The sequence below is a fragment of the Dunckerocampus dactyliophorus genome, chromosome 15 (assembly GCF_027744805.1).
Source record: "Dunckerocampus dactyliophorus isolate RoL2022-P2 chromosome 15, RoL_Ddac_1.1, whole genome shotgun sequence".
Classification (NCBI taxonomy): Eukaryota; Metazoa; Chordata; class Actinopteri; order Syngnathiformes; family Syngnathidae; genus Dunckerocampus; species Dunckerocampus dactyliophorus.
This window is the reverse complement of record NC_072833.1, coordinates 1,652,856-1,666,826: the sequence shown is the minus strand read 5'-3', so window position 1 is coordinate 1,666,826 and position 13,971 is coordinate 1,652,856. Positions and strand designations below refer to the sequence as shown.

General features: G+C 42.7%; 1 protein-coding gene across 5 annotated transcripts in view; it reads left to right on the top strand.

The window, feature by feature from the left end:
• col7a1l (collagen type VII alpha 1-like) overlaps positions 1-13,971 on the top strand; it is a 49,115-nt gene that overhangs the window by 19,473 nt on the left and 15,671 nt on the right. For 4 of the 5 annotated variants that reach the window (XM_054752653.1, XM_054752656.1, XM_054752655.1 and 1 more), the window contains 43 exons: positions 52-78; positions 149-214; positions 429-509; positions 623-649; positions 732-776; positions 857-931; positions 1,003-1,089; positions 2,564-2,590; positions 2,675-2,728; positions 2,873-2,944; positions 3,006-3,065; positions 3,235-3,270; positions 3,338-3,382; positions 3,600-3,635; positions 3,819-3,863; positions 6,274-6,345; positions 6,421-6,453; positions 6,744-6,815; positions 6,895-6,954; positions 7,025-7,060; positions 7,126-7,206; positions 7,333-7,368; positions 7,451-7,495; positions 10,209-10,280; positions 10,365-10,400; positions 10,705-10,731; positions 10,906-10,941; positions 11,009-11,062; positions 11,216-11,254; positions 11,328-11,381; positions 11,462-11,485; positions 11,549-11,614; positions 11,700-11,744; positions 11,816-11,851; positions 11,938-11,964; positions 12,032-12,103; positions 12,173-12,235; positions 12,317-12,334; positions 12,398-12,433; positions 12,502-12,540; positions 12,620-12,655; positions 12,722-12,856; positions 12,937-13,005. In XM_054752653.1, coding sequence (XP_054608628.1) covers positions 52-78; positions 149-214; positions 429-509; positions 623-649; positions 732-776; positions 857-931; positions 1,003-1,089; positions 2,564-2,590; positions 2,675-2,728; positions 2,873-2,944; positions 3,006-3,065; positions 3,235-3,270; positions 3,338-3,382; positions 3,600-3,635; positions 3,819-3,863; positions 6,274-6,345; positions 6,421-6,453; positions 6,744-6,815; positions 6,895-6,954; positions 7,025-7,060; positions 7,126-7,206; positions 7,333-7,368; positions 7,451-7,495; positions 10,209-10,280; positions 10,365-10,400; positions 10,705-10,731; positions 10,906-10,941; positions 11,009-11,062; positions 11,216-11,254; positions 11,328-11,381; positions 11,462-11,485; positions 11,549-11,614; positions 11,700-11,744; positions 11,816-11,851; positions 11,938-11,964; positions 12,032-12,103; positions 12,173-12,235; positions 12,317-12,334; positions 12,398-12,433; positions 12,502-12,540; positions 12,620-12,655; positions 12,722-12,856; positions 12,937-13,005 — 2,202 coding nt within the window. The remainder of the gene's footprint in view (positions 1-51; positions 79-148; positions 215-428; positions 510-622; positions 650-731; positions 777-856; positions 932-1,002; positions 1,090-2,563; positions 2,591-2,674; positions 2,729-2,872; positions 2,945-3,005; positions 3,066-3,234; positions 3,271-3,337; positions 3,383-3,599; positions 3,636-3,818; positions 3,864-6,273; positions 6,346-6,420; positions 6,454-6,743; positions 6,816-6,894; positions 6,955-7,024; positions 7,061-7,125; positions 7,207-7,332; positions 7,369-7,450; positions 7,496-10,208; positions 10,281-10,364; positions 10,401-10,704; positions 10,732-10,905; positions 10,942-11,008; positions 11,063-11,215; positions 11,255-11,327; positions 11,382-11,461; positions 11,486-11,548; positions 11,615-11,699; positions 11,745-11,815; positions 11,852-11,937; positions 11,965-12,031; positions 12,104-12,172; positions 12,236-12,316; positions 12,335-12,397; positions 12,434-12,501; positions 12,541-12,619; positions 12,656-12,721; positions 12,857-12,936; positions 13,006-13,971) is intronic. The other variant, XM_054752654.1, reaches the window with a different exon arrangement.

The following is a 13,971-nucleotide window of genomic DNA, read 5'->3' as shown; positions in this document are numbered from 1 at the left end:
TAAAATGTTTGTGTTGCAGTAAAATATTCATGATAACATGTACTTTTTCAGGGAGGCAGTTCTGGTCTTGGTGGTCTGGTATGTTCAACTAAGACTTCAGAATCTTCCTATCAGAATTCTGAGATATTTGATGCTTGTTTTTATTTAGCAGTTCAGGCAAAGTCCCGGACCGTATGATTTGTTTACCTCATCCAAGGGGGAGAAAGGTGAAAAGGTGAGATGCACACACTGTCCAACTCTCAAGTACTGACAGAATTATGTGACAAACGTGTGAAGTGTGGCTTGCTTTACTGGCCGTAAGTCAGTTAAATGTCAGCGTCTCCACACTCGTTTCGCTGCTGTAATTGTATTTCAGTGGGTCGTGTCATGCGTGTTATACGTCGCTTGGTTTGATTCTGTTTGCTCGCCATATTGCTTTACTTTAACAGGGGCCTCCTGGAACAGATGGCATTCCTGGCTTGCCTGGACGGCCTGGAAGAACTGGACCCCCGGGTTCCGGCGGCCAGCGGGTAACTGCATTGTGAAAAAGCACAAACCCGCGCTGACGCTGTTTGAGTGTATTCTATTAATGTGTGTGTGTGTGTGTGTGTGTGTGTTGTTGTGTGTGGCTTTTCTTTATCAGGGCCCCCCAGGTGTACCAGGTGATACGGTAAAATGAGCCATCACACACACACATTGACATCAAACATGCAAGTTTATTGATATTAACTGTTTTTATCTGACAATGACAGGGTGCTCCTGGTCTTACTGGTCCAAAGGGCCAGAGGGGAGAGAGAGTACGTTTGGATTTCTTTGGTATCGATAGATTTCTGGAGTGGAACGATCATCAGGAAATGTCTTTCTTACATCTACATAGGGAGAACCCGGTTATGTGATAGCAGGCCCAGATGCAAACGTCATCCCCGGGCGAAAAGGGGAACCAGGATCCTCAGTGAGTCCTCTTAAAAATGTTTTTTTATGGTGCAGGAATGAGTTTTGGTCGAATACTCTATTATGTGGCAGGGTCCTCAGGGGCCGCCAGGTATACCAGGAGCCATTGGAGTCCCTGGTCTGCCTGGCCTGACAGGACCACCAGGAATATCTGTTAAGGTAAAAAAAAAAATCTCTATATATAGATATATAGATATATATATGTATATGTATATGTATATAAATATTTTCACTTGTTAATGATGTATTTCCCTTAGGGCTGTCAAAGTTAACGGCCCTCACCGTAGTTTGACAAAACGCAGCGGTGTTGCAGTTTTTGTTGAGTCACAAACGGGAACAAATATTGAGCAGAAATGGAGAAAGAAAAGGGTATTTTGAATGGTAAGTTTAGCTTCAAAGCCCCGGCAGCTGGCTCTCTCAACAAGAACAAAGTTACTCGTGTCTCCTGTCGCTGTGAGTTGAATTGTCACCGCAGTTCGTCGAGTCTTAAATGCCACTTGCTGGGCTCAGCTGAATAAACTGAAGAAGTTAGAGAATGTGCCGGAGCACTGCATGTACCTTTTATTGTCATTTGTACAGCGGTACCTTGGCATACGAGTGTCCCATCTAACAAGTTTGTTTTTTTAGATTGAAGCCATCTCTCGGCTGCTAGCTAAAATTTGGATTACTAGCTGCTGGTTATCCGGGCATAGCTGAAAACTATTTGGAGGGTTTGTGTCACCTTATTATGTGGAGACAAAGGTGGACGTAGGCGAGGACAACGCACAGACGGCGCTCAATGAGATGGTAGTAAAGACTTGCGAGGGAATTTGTTAGCATTGTTATTATTATGTATTAGCCATTACACTACTGTGTTTGTGAAACAGGACAGCATACAACATGCATGTTGTGTCATACTGTACTTCCACGCTGTTGAAGTTGCCAGACCAAAAAAAAGTGTGATAAAGTGTGTGTAAAAGAGTGTTTGTGTGTGTGTGTGTGTTTATGTCTTTGTAAAAGAGTGTTTGGCAGTGAAGTGCAAGCTTTAGCCTGACTGCGTGACAGTACATGGGCGCAGTCCTACTTCTACTAACTACTCACTGCTCTTCAGCACTATATTTTTTGTAAGTTGTCGGTATTTCTTTTTCTAACACCCTGTTTTCATTTCACTTAGTTGGTGGGTGTTTTTGCAAAGCTTTATTTGTAATGTTGTAAGGTTAATCACAATTCTCTTTTGTCAGATGATGTGCTTGAAGAGAATGATATTGGAGTGCTGGACAGTTTGCCCTACCAATGTCCACTTGTTGTACATTGTGTTTGCTTTTTAAACATTGAGGTCCATTTTGTGTTGAGCTGTTTTAAAAAAAGGAATGTTTAATAAACAAATATGAGCATAAAGCAAACATTTTATCAGTCTCACGTTGAGAGATGTATTGAAAACTTTAAAATGATCTTTCAAAGGTACACTTATTGTAGATAAAAACGTCTTTCCATATGCGACTAATTGCAATTAGTTACTTTGGACAATGTGATTAATTACATATTTTAATCGATTGACAGCCCTAATTTCTATACAATAATGTATAATAATGAATGTAATATAATGTGTAATGAATTAGGCATTCTAGCCATCCTTACCCTATGTTTTGCACAGGGGGATACTGGAGAACCAGGAGAAAAGGTACATTAGGATGATGTTTTCATCCCTATGTATAATATAGGATAAATATATAACATTTTTATGTGTGTTTTATCCATTTTAAAGGGTTTACGTGGGAAGCCGGGTGCAAAGGGTGACAAAGGAGAAGATGGAAACAATGTAAGGGCACAAACGACAAGAGAAAGCATTAAGATGCAATATCTAAAAATATATATCTAAATAGATATTTTGTTGTCTTTTTTTCTGTTTCCCACATTCACACCGTAAAATGTGCACATACAAATAATGACCACGACAATCAAGGGTATTGCAGGCTTGCCCGGTCCTATGGGCATTGATGGTGTACCGGGCTTACCGGGTCAGAAAGGAGAGAAGGTAAGGACTCTGAAGAACTATCTACATGTAACATGTCAGTGTGACCTCTCTGATGATGCAGGGTGTACTTGGAGTGGGCATTCAGGGTGCTCCGGGTCCTCGCGGAGAACCGGGAGAGAAGGTACAGCAATAGTTCAATAATTTGGTGTGACGCACATACAAACTAATCATCTTTTGGATGCATATTCGCGTGGTAGCTGGAGATTGCTTTGATCTACTCCTGCGTTAAATAGTGTTATTAGACTCTATAGTAATGTCACATGTTCACTGTTTAAACCATTGTTTTGCAGGGAAATGTGGGCGTCACAGGACCAGTGGGACCAAAGGTGCTTAACACTTATTTAATTTTACTTCATGACAACAGTGTTATGCAGCCTCTATTTACCTCTCCAGGGTGATCTTGGAGAACAAGGCGTCCAAGGAGCCATTGGACCTCGGGTATGACATTATTCTCCCTGATTCCTTTATTCTTAATAATAATAATACTAATAATCATGGATTACATTTTATATAACACTTTTCACCGCAGCCAAAGCACCAAGTCTTGCATATTTTACCCTGAATATTATTCAGTGCTAACGAGATTAAACCCACTAGCTGCGGCTTCATGCTTTTTGAGATATTAGCCATGCCTGCTCATTTATTTTGTCTGCAGGGGAAGAAGGGATTCAAAGGGGAGCAAGGGGACAAGGTGAGCTCCAGTCCACACACACGCACACTCATCTTGTCAGTCCATTAGACAGAAAAATACAAAGCCTTTACCTAATTTGATAAAGGTAAAATACAGTATCATCAGCTTTAAGGTAATAGATGGTGTGTGAAAGTGAGTGCACAGCCTTGCAGGTCTCAAATGAGCAAATGCATTCTGTTTTAGGGGGAACAAGGAGAGAGGGGACCCGCTGGACCACTAGGACCCACAGTGAGTGTGATAAGTGATGATGTATTTACAGCAGTGATGTGCTGTGAGGTTTGTAGCTTTTTTAATTGTGTCAATACGAGGGCTGTCGAGACTAGCGCCTTAACGGCGGTAACTAATTCATTTTGTCAATTACGTTACACTAAACATTTTAGTTGTGGTGACCTGAAGGAGTAAGATCTCGACACGCATGGAGGACGTACCAAATATGTGAACATGTGTTGGCTGCGCTAATTACGTATGTGGGGTGCACGTGTGGCACACGACACACATACTGTAGGAATCTGCAAGTGCGACGTACAAAAAAATTGACATTTTGCCCAAACCTGACACCAGCAAAACATACGAAGACCCACGCTGGCCGTATGGACGACGCATGATGAGGTCCAAAGTGCGTAGGTTTGTCTAGCAAGCTGAAAAAAACGGAAGCGCCCGTAGAGTTGGTTTGACATGACAAAGAACCTCTGCGGCCAGACTATGGCTTGCAAATCAGCACGTTGGACGCACGACCTCCGTGGGTTTTGCGGGGGGTTTTTGCACGTAGACCACTTGCCGGCCGTAGGAGCCCGTACGACCTAGGCTTCATGGTAATGGTAAAGGTAATGGTTTGATTTTATTTAAGTTACAGTGGAATACATCACATAATACAAGTCACAGTTCCACATGTCCAAAAGGAGTAGGAATCCTACCCCCCATCTGTTTCACATCTAGGCTTTAGTAACAAAACAAAGAATAAAGTTGCAATTTTTGGAAAATTAGTTTGGGAAAACGTTGACATTATGAGAATAAAGTCAGTGTTGTGTAAAAATATGAAACTTACAAAAGACAAATGAGACATTTGTAAAACTGTAAAATAACAACAGCAAACATTGAAAATTGAGCAGTGGAGAAAAAATAATCATACGCTTTGTCACCTGTAACGCAAAGCTGAGACACAGGCTGTTTTTTCTTGAACTGTATCTAACCTGTTAGCATAGCTACATGGGTTGCTTTGCAAAATATATAATATAAAAGTGGCCTCCTTATACTGTGATTTTACCGTATGCGTCCCTCGCTGGGAAACGTTTGGACACAACTGAGCTATGGCATTGTCTTAAGAGCTATTTTTGTTGTCACCGTTATATTTGTCCAAACACACGTACCTTTAGTTGTCTCAGGCATTCAAATGAACAAGAAACAGAAGAAACAGTGGTGGTCTAATGTTTTCCATGGCTGTATATTTGGCGGAGGCAGACAGGAATACGTGGTTATTGTCATGGCTGTTCTCCTGACACATTCACACACTGGTCATTCTGTTCCCGTCTCTTAAATTAGACCGTGTCACAGAGATGCAGGTGATTATACATGATTGTTAGCCTAATTGTCAAAGCTTCAATGGGTATCTTTCACAAATGGCACATTTTGTCCTGCATCACCGATTTTAATTTCAAGCAGCCACCACCCCCACCCTCCCACTCATCACAAAGGTTTCCATTGTGGCACCTATCTGGCTGTTGTCTTTAACTCATTCAATGCCAAAGACGTAGTTCTACATTTTTATAAACCGGATCACCTGATCCCAACTACATATTATATGCCTTTTACATTTTTTTGTGTGAGAAGAGGTGATGACGCAGCTCTCCACTAATGCATTAACACTTCAGAGCAGTTTTAAGCCATAAAAACGGCCACAAGGTGGCAGAAGTGCATTTGATAAGAGCTCGGCAGGGATCGTGTGAACGGAAAAATCACACATGACAGGAAAGAGGAAGTGAGAGAGTGTGGAGGAGTGTAGCTAGCATGCAGAAGTTTACACATTGTGGGGAAATTTTAACGCATGCACGCGCACACGCGTGCACAAACGTGCACACATAGTTCGATTCCAAATGTGAAAATTGTAAATAGTTCATGGTGTTATATTTGTAAATAAATTGTTATTTTTATGTAAAACAACCCCCTTTTTGTGTTGTTTATGTTGGTATAGTTGTAAAGAATATTTGTCAAAGTGAAAGTTATGCTTGAAATGTACTGTATCTTTTCTCAAAAAGCTGTTTTTTTGCTCTTTTTAGTTGGGAACTGATATTTTCCTGAAACTTACCTACAGTATGTTCTACTGCTGATTACTAAAGAATGGAAAAAGGTAGAAACAAACCTTTTTTTCTGCTGAAAGCCCGGAGTCTAGTATTTTCTTTGGTAGGTTCCATGTTTCTATAGCCATAGAACACAGTATTCTGTGTGCCTTGAAAGATCAGTCCAAATGGTCTAAAATGGACGCTACTGAAGGGGTTGTCTTTTGAAAATGGCTGGGATTGAATGAGTTAATACCCTATTCAAAAAGTCTACATTTGGAGATAACGGTAAAACTAACTACCATTGCTGCTATTTCACAAGGTTTTGGTGGCTGTAAAAGCTATATGGCCTTCATTTTCCACAGGGGCCAACAGGACCAGTCGGCTTAAAGGGAGATGAGGGTCCCAGAGGAGCCCCTGGAGACCCTGCCAAGGGTGTAAGACTAGCTTTTTTTTTTGTTTGGCCACCATTTCAGCACTAAGTCTTCTTTCATTTTGTCCCATCACAACAGTTTATTGGACTCAGTGGAAAAAAGGGCATTCGGGTGAGTACTTCCTGCTTGCATGTGTCACCGCAATGTTGTTTCCACCCACACTGAAGCTGAATCACTCAGCTGAAGTGATTGTTTGGGAACCTTGTCATTTAATCATGGTGGGTCTTCTCCCACTCCTTTGGGTGCTCCTATCAAACACAATTAAGACTTCCCCTCATTAGCTTTTGCTGAGTGACTCTGGGAGCCTTTGAGCCGTTTCCAGTGAAGACAATTTGCTGTTCAAAAAAATCCCCCATGACCAAAGCCGGCGATTGATGTGTGGCGCATTTCCCATCCTGCAGGGAGACGTCGGTCCAGTCGGCGCTACGGGTCCTCAGGGAATAAAGGGTGAACAAGGAGACAAAGGAGAAAAGGTCGCTTAAAAAGTTGAAAATATTGCTGGCTATTCATTCATGTTTAAATCTGCAGCTCTAGTTTCATTGATGTCTCCAGGGAAATCCAGGTTTTGGGGTTCCAGGGCAGCGTGGGCCAAAAGGAGAGAACGGGGATAGAGTGAGTCCCTAAATAGATCATCCGTACGTTGCTGCGATTATATACTGTCGATTGTTTCTATCTTTCACAGGGAAATGTTGGTTTATCTGGAAAACCAGGACCAAAGGTAAGAGAAAACGATCTACTAAAGCTTTGTATCTATAAATCCTAATAACATTTATTTCTGTACAGGGACAGGACGGCTCTAAAGGTGACAAAGGTGATATTGGGTCACCTGGAAATCCTGGACAGCCCGGATTAAGAGGTAAAGATGTAAGTAAATCACGTGAGGTGGTTTGATTTGGAAGTTTGGTTTGTCACTATTGCAAAAAATGCATCTAGTTATGCGTAACATATTTAATGTTAATCAGCAAAAAACCATGTTGACCTTGTGTTTAGGGGGAACATGGACATAAAGGAGAACAAGGGATAAAGGTGCAGTCAAGGTCTACTCAAAACATTTTAACATCATGTTAAGGGATTGTAAACTTGAGTAAACTACATTTGTGTGTCACAGGGAGAACAAGGACTACATGGACAACCTGGTGACAGAGGAATTAGGGTATTTCTAACACCCTTTCTGCAAATAAAACAGCAATGCAGTGGATTGCCCCAATACCGTCATCCCTCATTTATCACAGTTGATTGGTTCCAGACTCGACTGCGATAAAGCAAAGTAGGATTCGATTTTAATAAACTGAACATTTTCGTAGTTTGAGCATAGAAAACCTCTTTATGCCTTTCTGAATATGGTTTTTACCATTATTAGAACTCTCCAGACATGAAATAACACCTCTATAGTCACCGTTACACTGCTATTACCCAATACACTAGACATAATCAGAGAAAATAAGCCTTTAAGGCATAAATAAGACTTGTGCTTGTGTGTGTTTCAATAAATGTCTTCTGGACAGGAAGTGATGTCGGAGATTCAGAGTTGAGTTTTTTCAGCTGGAGTACGCCCACAACAGTAGCCTGTGTTATGATGATGATGATGATGATGATGATGACTATTATTATTCTGTTATTATTGTGAGATAAAGAATTATACACTGCACAGGGCACCAGTGGTGTAGTTGCCAATTCTGGTGGTCTATGGCAAATGCCAATTGAGCTCTACGGTGCTGGGCAGTGAGCACAGGGCCCACTACAGGACGTCGGGCCCTCAGGCCACCCTCATGGAGCCTGTTTCTGATTGTTTGGTCAGAAACATTCACACCAGTGGCCTGCTGGAGGTCATTTTGTAGGGCTCTGGCAGTGCTCATCCTGTTCCTCCTTGCACAAAGGAGCAGATACCGATCCTGCTGAGGGTTGAAGGACCTTCTACGGCCCTGTCCAGCTCTCCTGGAGTAACTACCTGTCTCCTGGAATCTCCTCCATGCGTCCAGGTGCCGCAGTGATGCCCTGGTCCAGATCTGGGAGGAGATCCCCCAGGACACCATCCGTAGTCTCATTAGGAGCATGCCCCCACGTTGTCAGGCATGCGTACAAGCACGTGGGGGCCACACAAACTACAGAGAATCATTTTAAGTTGCTACAATGACATTTTAGCCAAATGGACCAGTGTGCTGCATCATTTTTTCACTTTCATTTTTGGGGTGTCTTTGATTTCCCCCCTCTATAGGGTGATCATTTTCATTTCTATCAAATGATGTGGCATCATTTTGTTACTAATACATCACCCACTTATTATCAGGAAACATATTCAACATCATTTTTCCCCCAGTTTAGATCTGATGTGTTTTTGAAATGTTCCTCAAATTTTTTTGAGCAGTATACAATAATAACATAAAGAATTATACAATAATAAAAGCCTGTCGTTGGCGATAAAGACTGGTGCGTGTTACTAGTGCCAGCTAGTGGCCGGTGTAGAATACAGTTCAACAGCGTCTTCCATCCAACCATTTTCTATGACACTTATCCTCACTAGGGTGGCGGGGGTATGCTGGAGCTACCTATACTAGCTGACTTCAGGCGAGAGGCGCGGTACACCTTGGACTGGTGGCCAGCCAATGGCAGGGCACATGTAGACAAACAACAAATCACACTCACATTCATACCTATGGACAGTTTAGAGTTGCCAATTAACCTAACATGCATGTTTTCTTGCTCATCAATGTCTTCTATTGTCTTAGACTGTATTTATATTTTATTTCATTTAGAACATTTTTATGCTTTCAGGCTATCAATACGTAACATTTGCTTAAGTATGCATTTTTAAGATAGGGGGGGGTGAGGAGCTTGTCATCCGGGAGGATGCTGCTCCTTCACATGGAGAGGAGCCAGTTGAGTCTGCTCGGGCATCTAGTCCGGATGCCTCCCTGACGCCTCCCTGGTGAGGTGTTCCGGGCATGCCCGGCTGGGAGTAGGCCCCGGGGCAGAGCTAGGACACGCTGGAGGGATTACTGTATGTCTCACAGCTGGCCTGGGAACGCCTTGATGTCCTCCCGGTGGAGGTGGAGGAGGTGGCCGGGGACTGGGAAGTCTGGACTTCCCTACTGAGACTGCTACCCTCGTGACCCGGACATGGATAAATGGAAGAAAATGGATGAATGGATGAATTAATTAATTTTTGAAAAACCTCGATAGAGTGAGGCAGCGCTGCACGAGGGACGACTGTACTTGGTATTCAGCATTCGCGACCCCCCGAATTTGCTGATTTTTAAACTATTTTTGTAATGTTTATTTTCCAAAAATGGCCAATATTTTTGCAGAAAATACATCTCATTCATCGTAAATCCATAATAATTTCTAAATGCGTGATAAAAGATGCAAAATGTACATCAATACATGTAATTCTTACATGTTTGTGTAAGATTTCACACTTTGTTCGGTGGTCTTTGAACGCACCACCAGATGCCGTGAGGTGCAAAATGCAAAACTGGAAATTAATAACTTCTACATCTGTTCATGAATCATCTCACAGTATCATTCATCAGTGGCGAGTACCCACACATACCCATGGTACCCATGGTTCTGGAGCTGTATCTATTGTGATCTAATAATAGTCAGTCACTCTTATTGCCAATGTTGACCTGAAATTGGAGGAGAAGGTCAACGTCAAGCTAGCAGGAGGGGTCGGGGTAGTGAACCGTGTGTCAAAAATAGACATTTTTATGGGCCTATCAATTACTGGTGCATTTTTGCCATTCACAAATAGCGGGGATCTACTGTATTGCAAACAAATCCATGTTATAAACTCATAATTGAGGGATATGTTGTGCTTGTACTGTTCGCAGTGACCATAAACTGTTGTTTCATTTCAATTTGATCAGGGACCACTGGGATTACCGGGACAACCAGGAGACCAAGGAGCGAAAGGGGATACTGGGAACGCTGGTCTAGCTGTAAGATCTAGCATTGTTGTCATGGGAAATGTTAACTTTCCATCATTCATTCTAGTGAAATATGGTTTCCTTGTCTTCTTAAAGGGTCGTGATGGACAGAAAGGCGAAAAAGGCGAGCCGGTGTGTGTGTTTGCATTCGTGCATTGATTGCATAGACGGTCCTGGTTCTGATCCACTGCATTGCTTTGTCATTCCACACGAGATGCATCCACTCGTCACGATTACTGTTTTGATATGTCGCCTCTTTCTTTTAGCCTTTTGTGTGTGTGTCACCCTTCAGTGCGCCTTCTATTCCCTCTTGTCCTGCCTGTTGAGTGTGCATTGTGACGTTTTCATTTGATTTTAACAGTTATCTGTTTGTGTGTGTGTGTGTGTGTGTGTGTGTGTGTGTGTGTGTGTGTGTGTGTCTGCCGTCATCACAAAGGGAAAACCTGGACCTTCGGGAACGCAAGTAAACAAACCTTTTATAATCATGTGTGACAGCGTTTCATCAGCCCAGTCATGTTTATCAAGGCCATTTGTTGCAGAGCTCATAAAGTTGACACAATAAACAACCCCCCCAAACAAAATGAAGTCAATTCTGGGAAATCAATGCGCTCAATCAAATCCTTTGCCTGTTTTGCAGCCGATTGGAGACAGCATTCTGACCCGAGTAATTAAGGTATCTTAATATGACGTGTATTTGATTTCTTTTCGCCCCAATGAAAACCTGCTCTTGTTTCCATCAGGGTGAGGCGGGGGAGCCAGGTTTAAGAGGAGAGATAGGCCTACCTGGACCAAGAGTGAGTGTCTCATTTCCTGTTATTGTGTAGGCCGTAAAAGAATGTGTACATTGTGCTCCGAGGTGTTATAGGCTTATGTGAAAAGTCGTAGAATCATCGTCCAACTTTTTATTTTGAGGCACCCTTTTCAAAATACCTTCCATCCTTTCGTAGGGTCCAGAGGGTAAACCTGGACTTCCAGGATCTTCTCTGGTTTGTGTACAAATTCCTTAAAAAGACACATGTGTCGTCAGCACTATTTACAGTCCTGCATCACCTTGTACAGGGGGGTTCTGGAAGAGATGGACTTGATGGTTCGCCAGGAGAACCAGGCCTGAAGGTCATATATAACACACGTGCACTTACACCAAGTATACTGACTTTTTAATGGGCTCTTCTGATGGTTGATTTTAAACGCAGGGGCAAAAGGGAGAGACCGGTGCGGTAAGTGTACTAACCAAGTTAGCATGTGGAATATGTTCTCTACCTTATTTTTGCTCTCAATAGAAAGGAGAAAGAGGTGAGCAGGGTCGAATGGGGATTGCAGGAATGCCAGGATTACCAGGAACTCCAGTAAGACATCAAAGATTATTCCCAGAATATTTTTCCTCAATGTGAGTGGCGTTTTGACCCTTTGATTGATGCCGTTTCTTTCCAGGGAAGAGCCGGCATCGATGGGAAGCGAGGATTGCCGGGAAAAGATGTGAGGAGCTTTGAAATCCCACCGACCGGGATGTTCTTGCTCGCTGAATTGAATTTCAAATCATTTTTCAGGGAGAAAGAGGAATAAAAGGAGAAGAAGGCAAACAGGTCTACCAAATGTGTCACAAACTTCAGAGAATTTGTTTTTTGCTGAAATTTTCACATTTTTGCTCATTATTTTTTCTTGATTCTAGGGTGATAAGGGGGACACGGGCTTAAATGTAAGTGGTATTTAGGTTGTATAGTGAAACACAGTGAGAAGCTTGAAGTTGAAGTGTTGCCTGACAGGGAAAAGATGGCAGTAAAGGAGAGCCAGGTGCACCAGGGTTGCCCGGGAAGCAGGTCTTCGTCACTGCAGAGGTAAACCATCACCTGATATCTTTTCTCTGTTAGCAGGGGATGCTAACGGCGTTGTATGTCCGTTCACAGGGCGCCACCATCGACGAAGTCAGACAAGCCTTTCCCATCCCCATGGGTCCTCCAGGAGCTCCTGTGAGTAACACAACATGACCCCCCAATGGGTGTCAGTAACCACACCTTCCAATCCCTCCCTTTTGTTTCTCATGTGCTTAGGGCTCTCCCGGAATGAAGGTAACTGGGAAATGGGCTGATTTTGAATTCCAGGAGTTTTGCTAATGTATGTCTTCACCGCAGGGGGATAAAGGAGACGTAGGCATGAAAGGAGAAAAGGTGCAATGAGTCAAAATGAGTTGGATGTACTGTATATTTCTTATTTTCACTGTGTTTTCCTTCTGCAGGGTGATGCCGGAGCCCCCGGAAAATCGCTTGAGATGAAGGTGAATTCTCTATTATTATTATTTTCTGTTGTTTTCATTGAAAAGTAACTAAACAGCATATTTTGTTTCTTCTATTCAGGATCTTGAAGTGATGTTTGAAGCCTATGGCATCAAGGTGTGTGTTTACATGAACACACGCTAAAGTTGAAATTTGCCAAAACTTGTATATTTTTGTTTCCAGCTGCCCTTGCTGAAGGTTTTGATAGAGAGGCTGCTACAGGGCGGCATAGAGGAGCTACTTCACGCACTGGGAAGCTCCAAGAAAACCAAGACAACCGCAGAATCGCAAACGTCTAACGTCATCAGCGAGTACACAGTGTGTAGTGCAAACTCAACAAAATGTGGGACTTGACATGCAAGTTGTTCATGAATTTATTGGCTGGCTCATCTTAACAGAGTTCAATAAAGTCTGACCCTTCCAGTCTGGAAACCATTGAGGGGTTTGAGTTGGACCAGCCTACAAAGGTGCTTGTAGTTTGCAGGGACGTACGACTGCAGGACAGTCATGGCCAAAGGTTTAGAATGACACATGAAGTATTGGTTTTGACAGTTTGCTGCATCAGTGTTTTCATGCATTTTTGTCCAATGTTACTATGATATGCTGAAGTATACTGTAATTACAAGCATTTCATACGTGTCAGAGGCTTAAAGTTTATGTAAAGAGTCAATATTTGCAGTGTTGTTATGGCAGCCCATTCTTATATAATCACTTCTTGGAGTTCTTCAGAATTTGCTGGTTTTTGTTTGTCCAAACCGCCTCTTGAGGGTCGACCACAAGTTCTCAAAGGGATCAAAGTTTGGGGAGTTTGCTTTGGGGGGTTGATTTGGTACCATTCTTTATTCATGGCTGTGTTCTTAGGCAAGATTGCGTCCACTTGCTTGGCTGAGAAGCAACCCCACACATGATGGATTTCAGGATGCTTTACTGTTGGCGTGACGCGGGACTGATGGTAGCACTCACCTTTTCTTCTCTGGACAAAGTTTTTTCCGGATGCCCCAAACAATCAGAAAGGGGATTCATATCCTAGTCTTCAGGAGTCCAATATCTGTATCTTTTGCAGAATACCAGTCTGTGTGTGATGTTTTTCCTGGACAGAAGTGGCATCTTTGTCCGTTTTCCAAAAGTCTTCACTTCACTGTGCGAGCAGATGCACTCACGCCTGCCTGCTGCCATTCAAGTGCTGCATTGGTGGTGCCACGATCCCACAGCTAAATCAGCTTTCGGAGACAGTCGTAACGCTTTCTGGACTTTCTTGGGGCTCCCTGATGCCTTCTTCACAACAATTGACCCTCTCTCCTTGAAGTTCTTAATAATGCATGTGTTTCCTTGCAGATAGTCATAGTTAACAGAGGAAAAACAAAGATTACAATCACTTCCCTCCTTTTAAAGTTTCCAGTCTGTTATTCTGTTATCTGTTATTCTGTCATCTC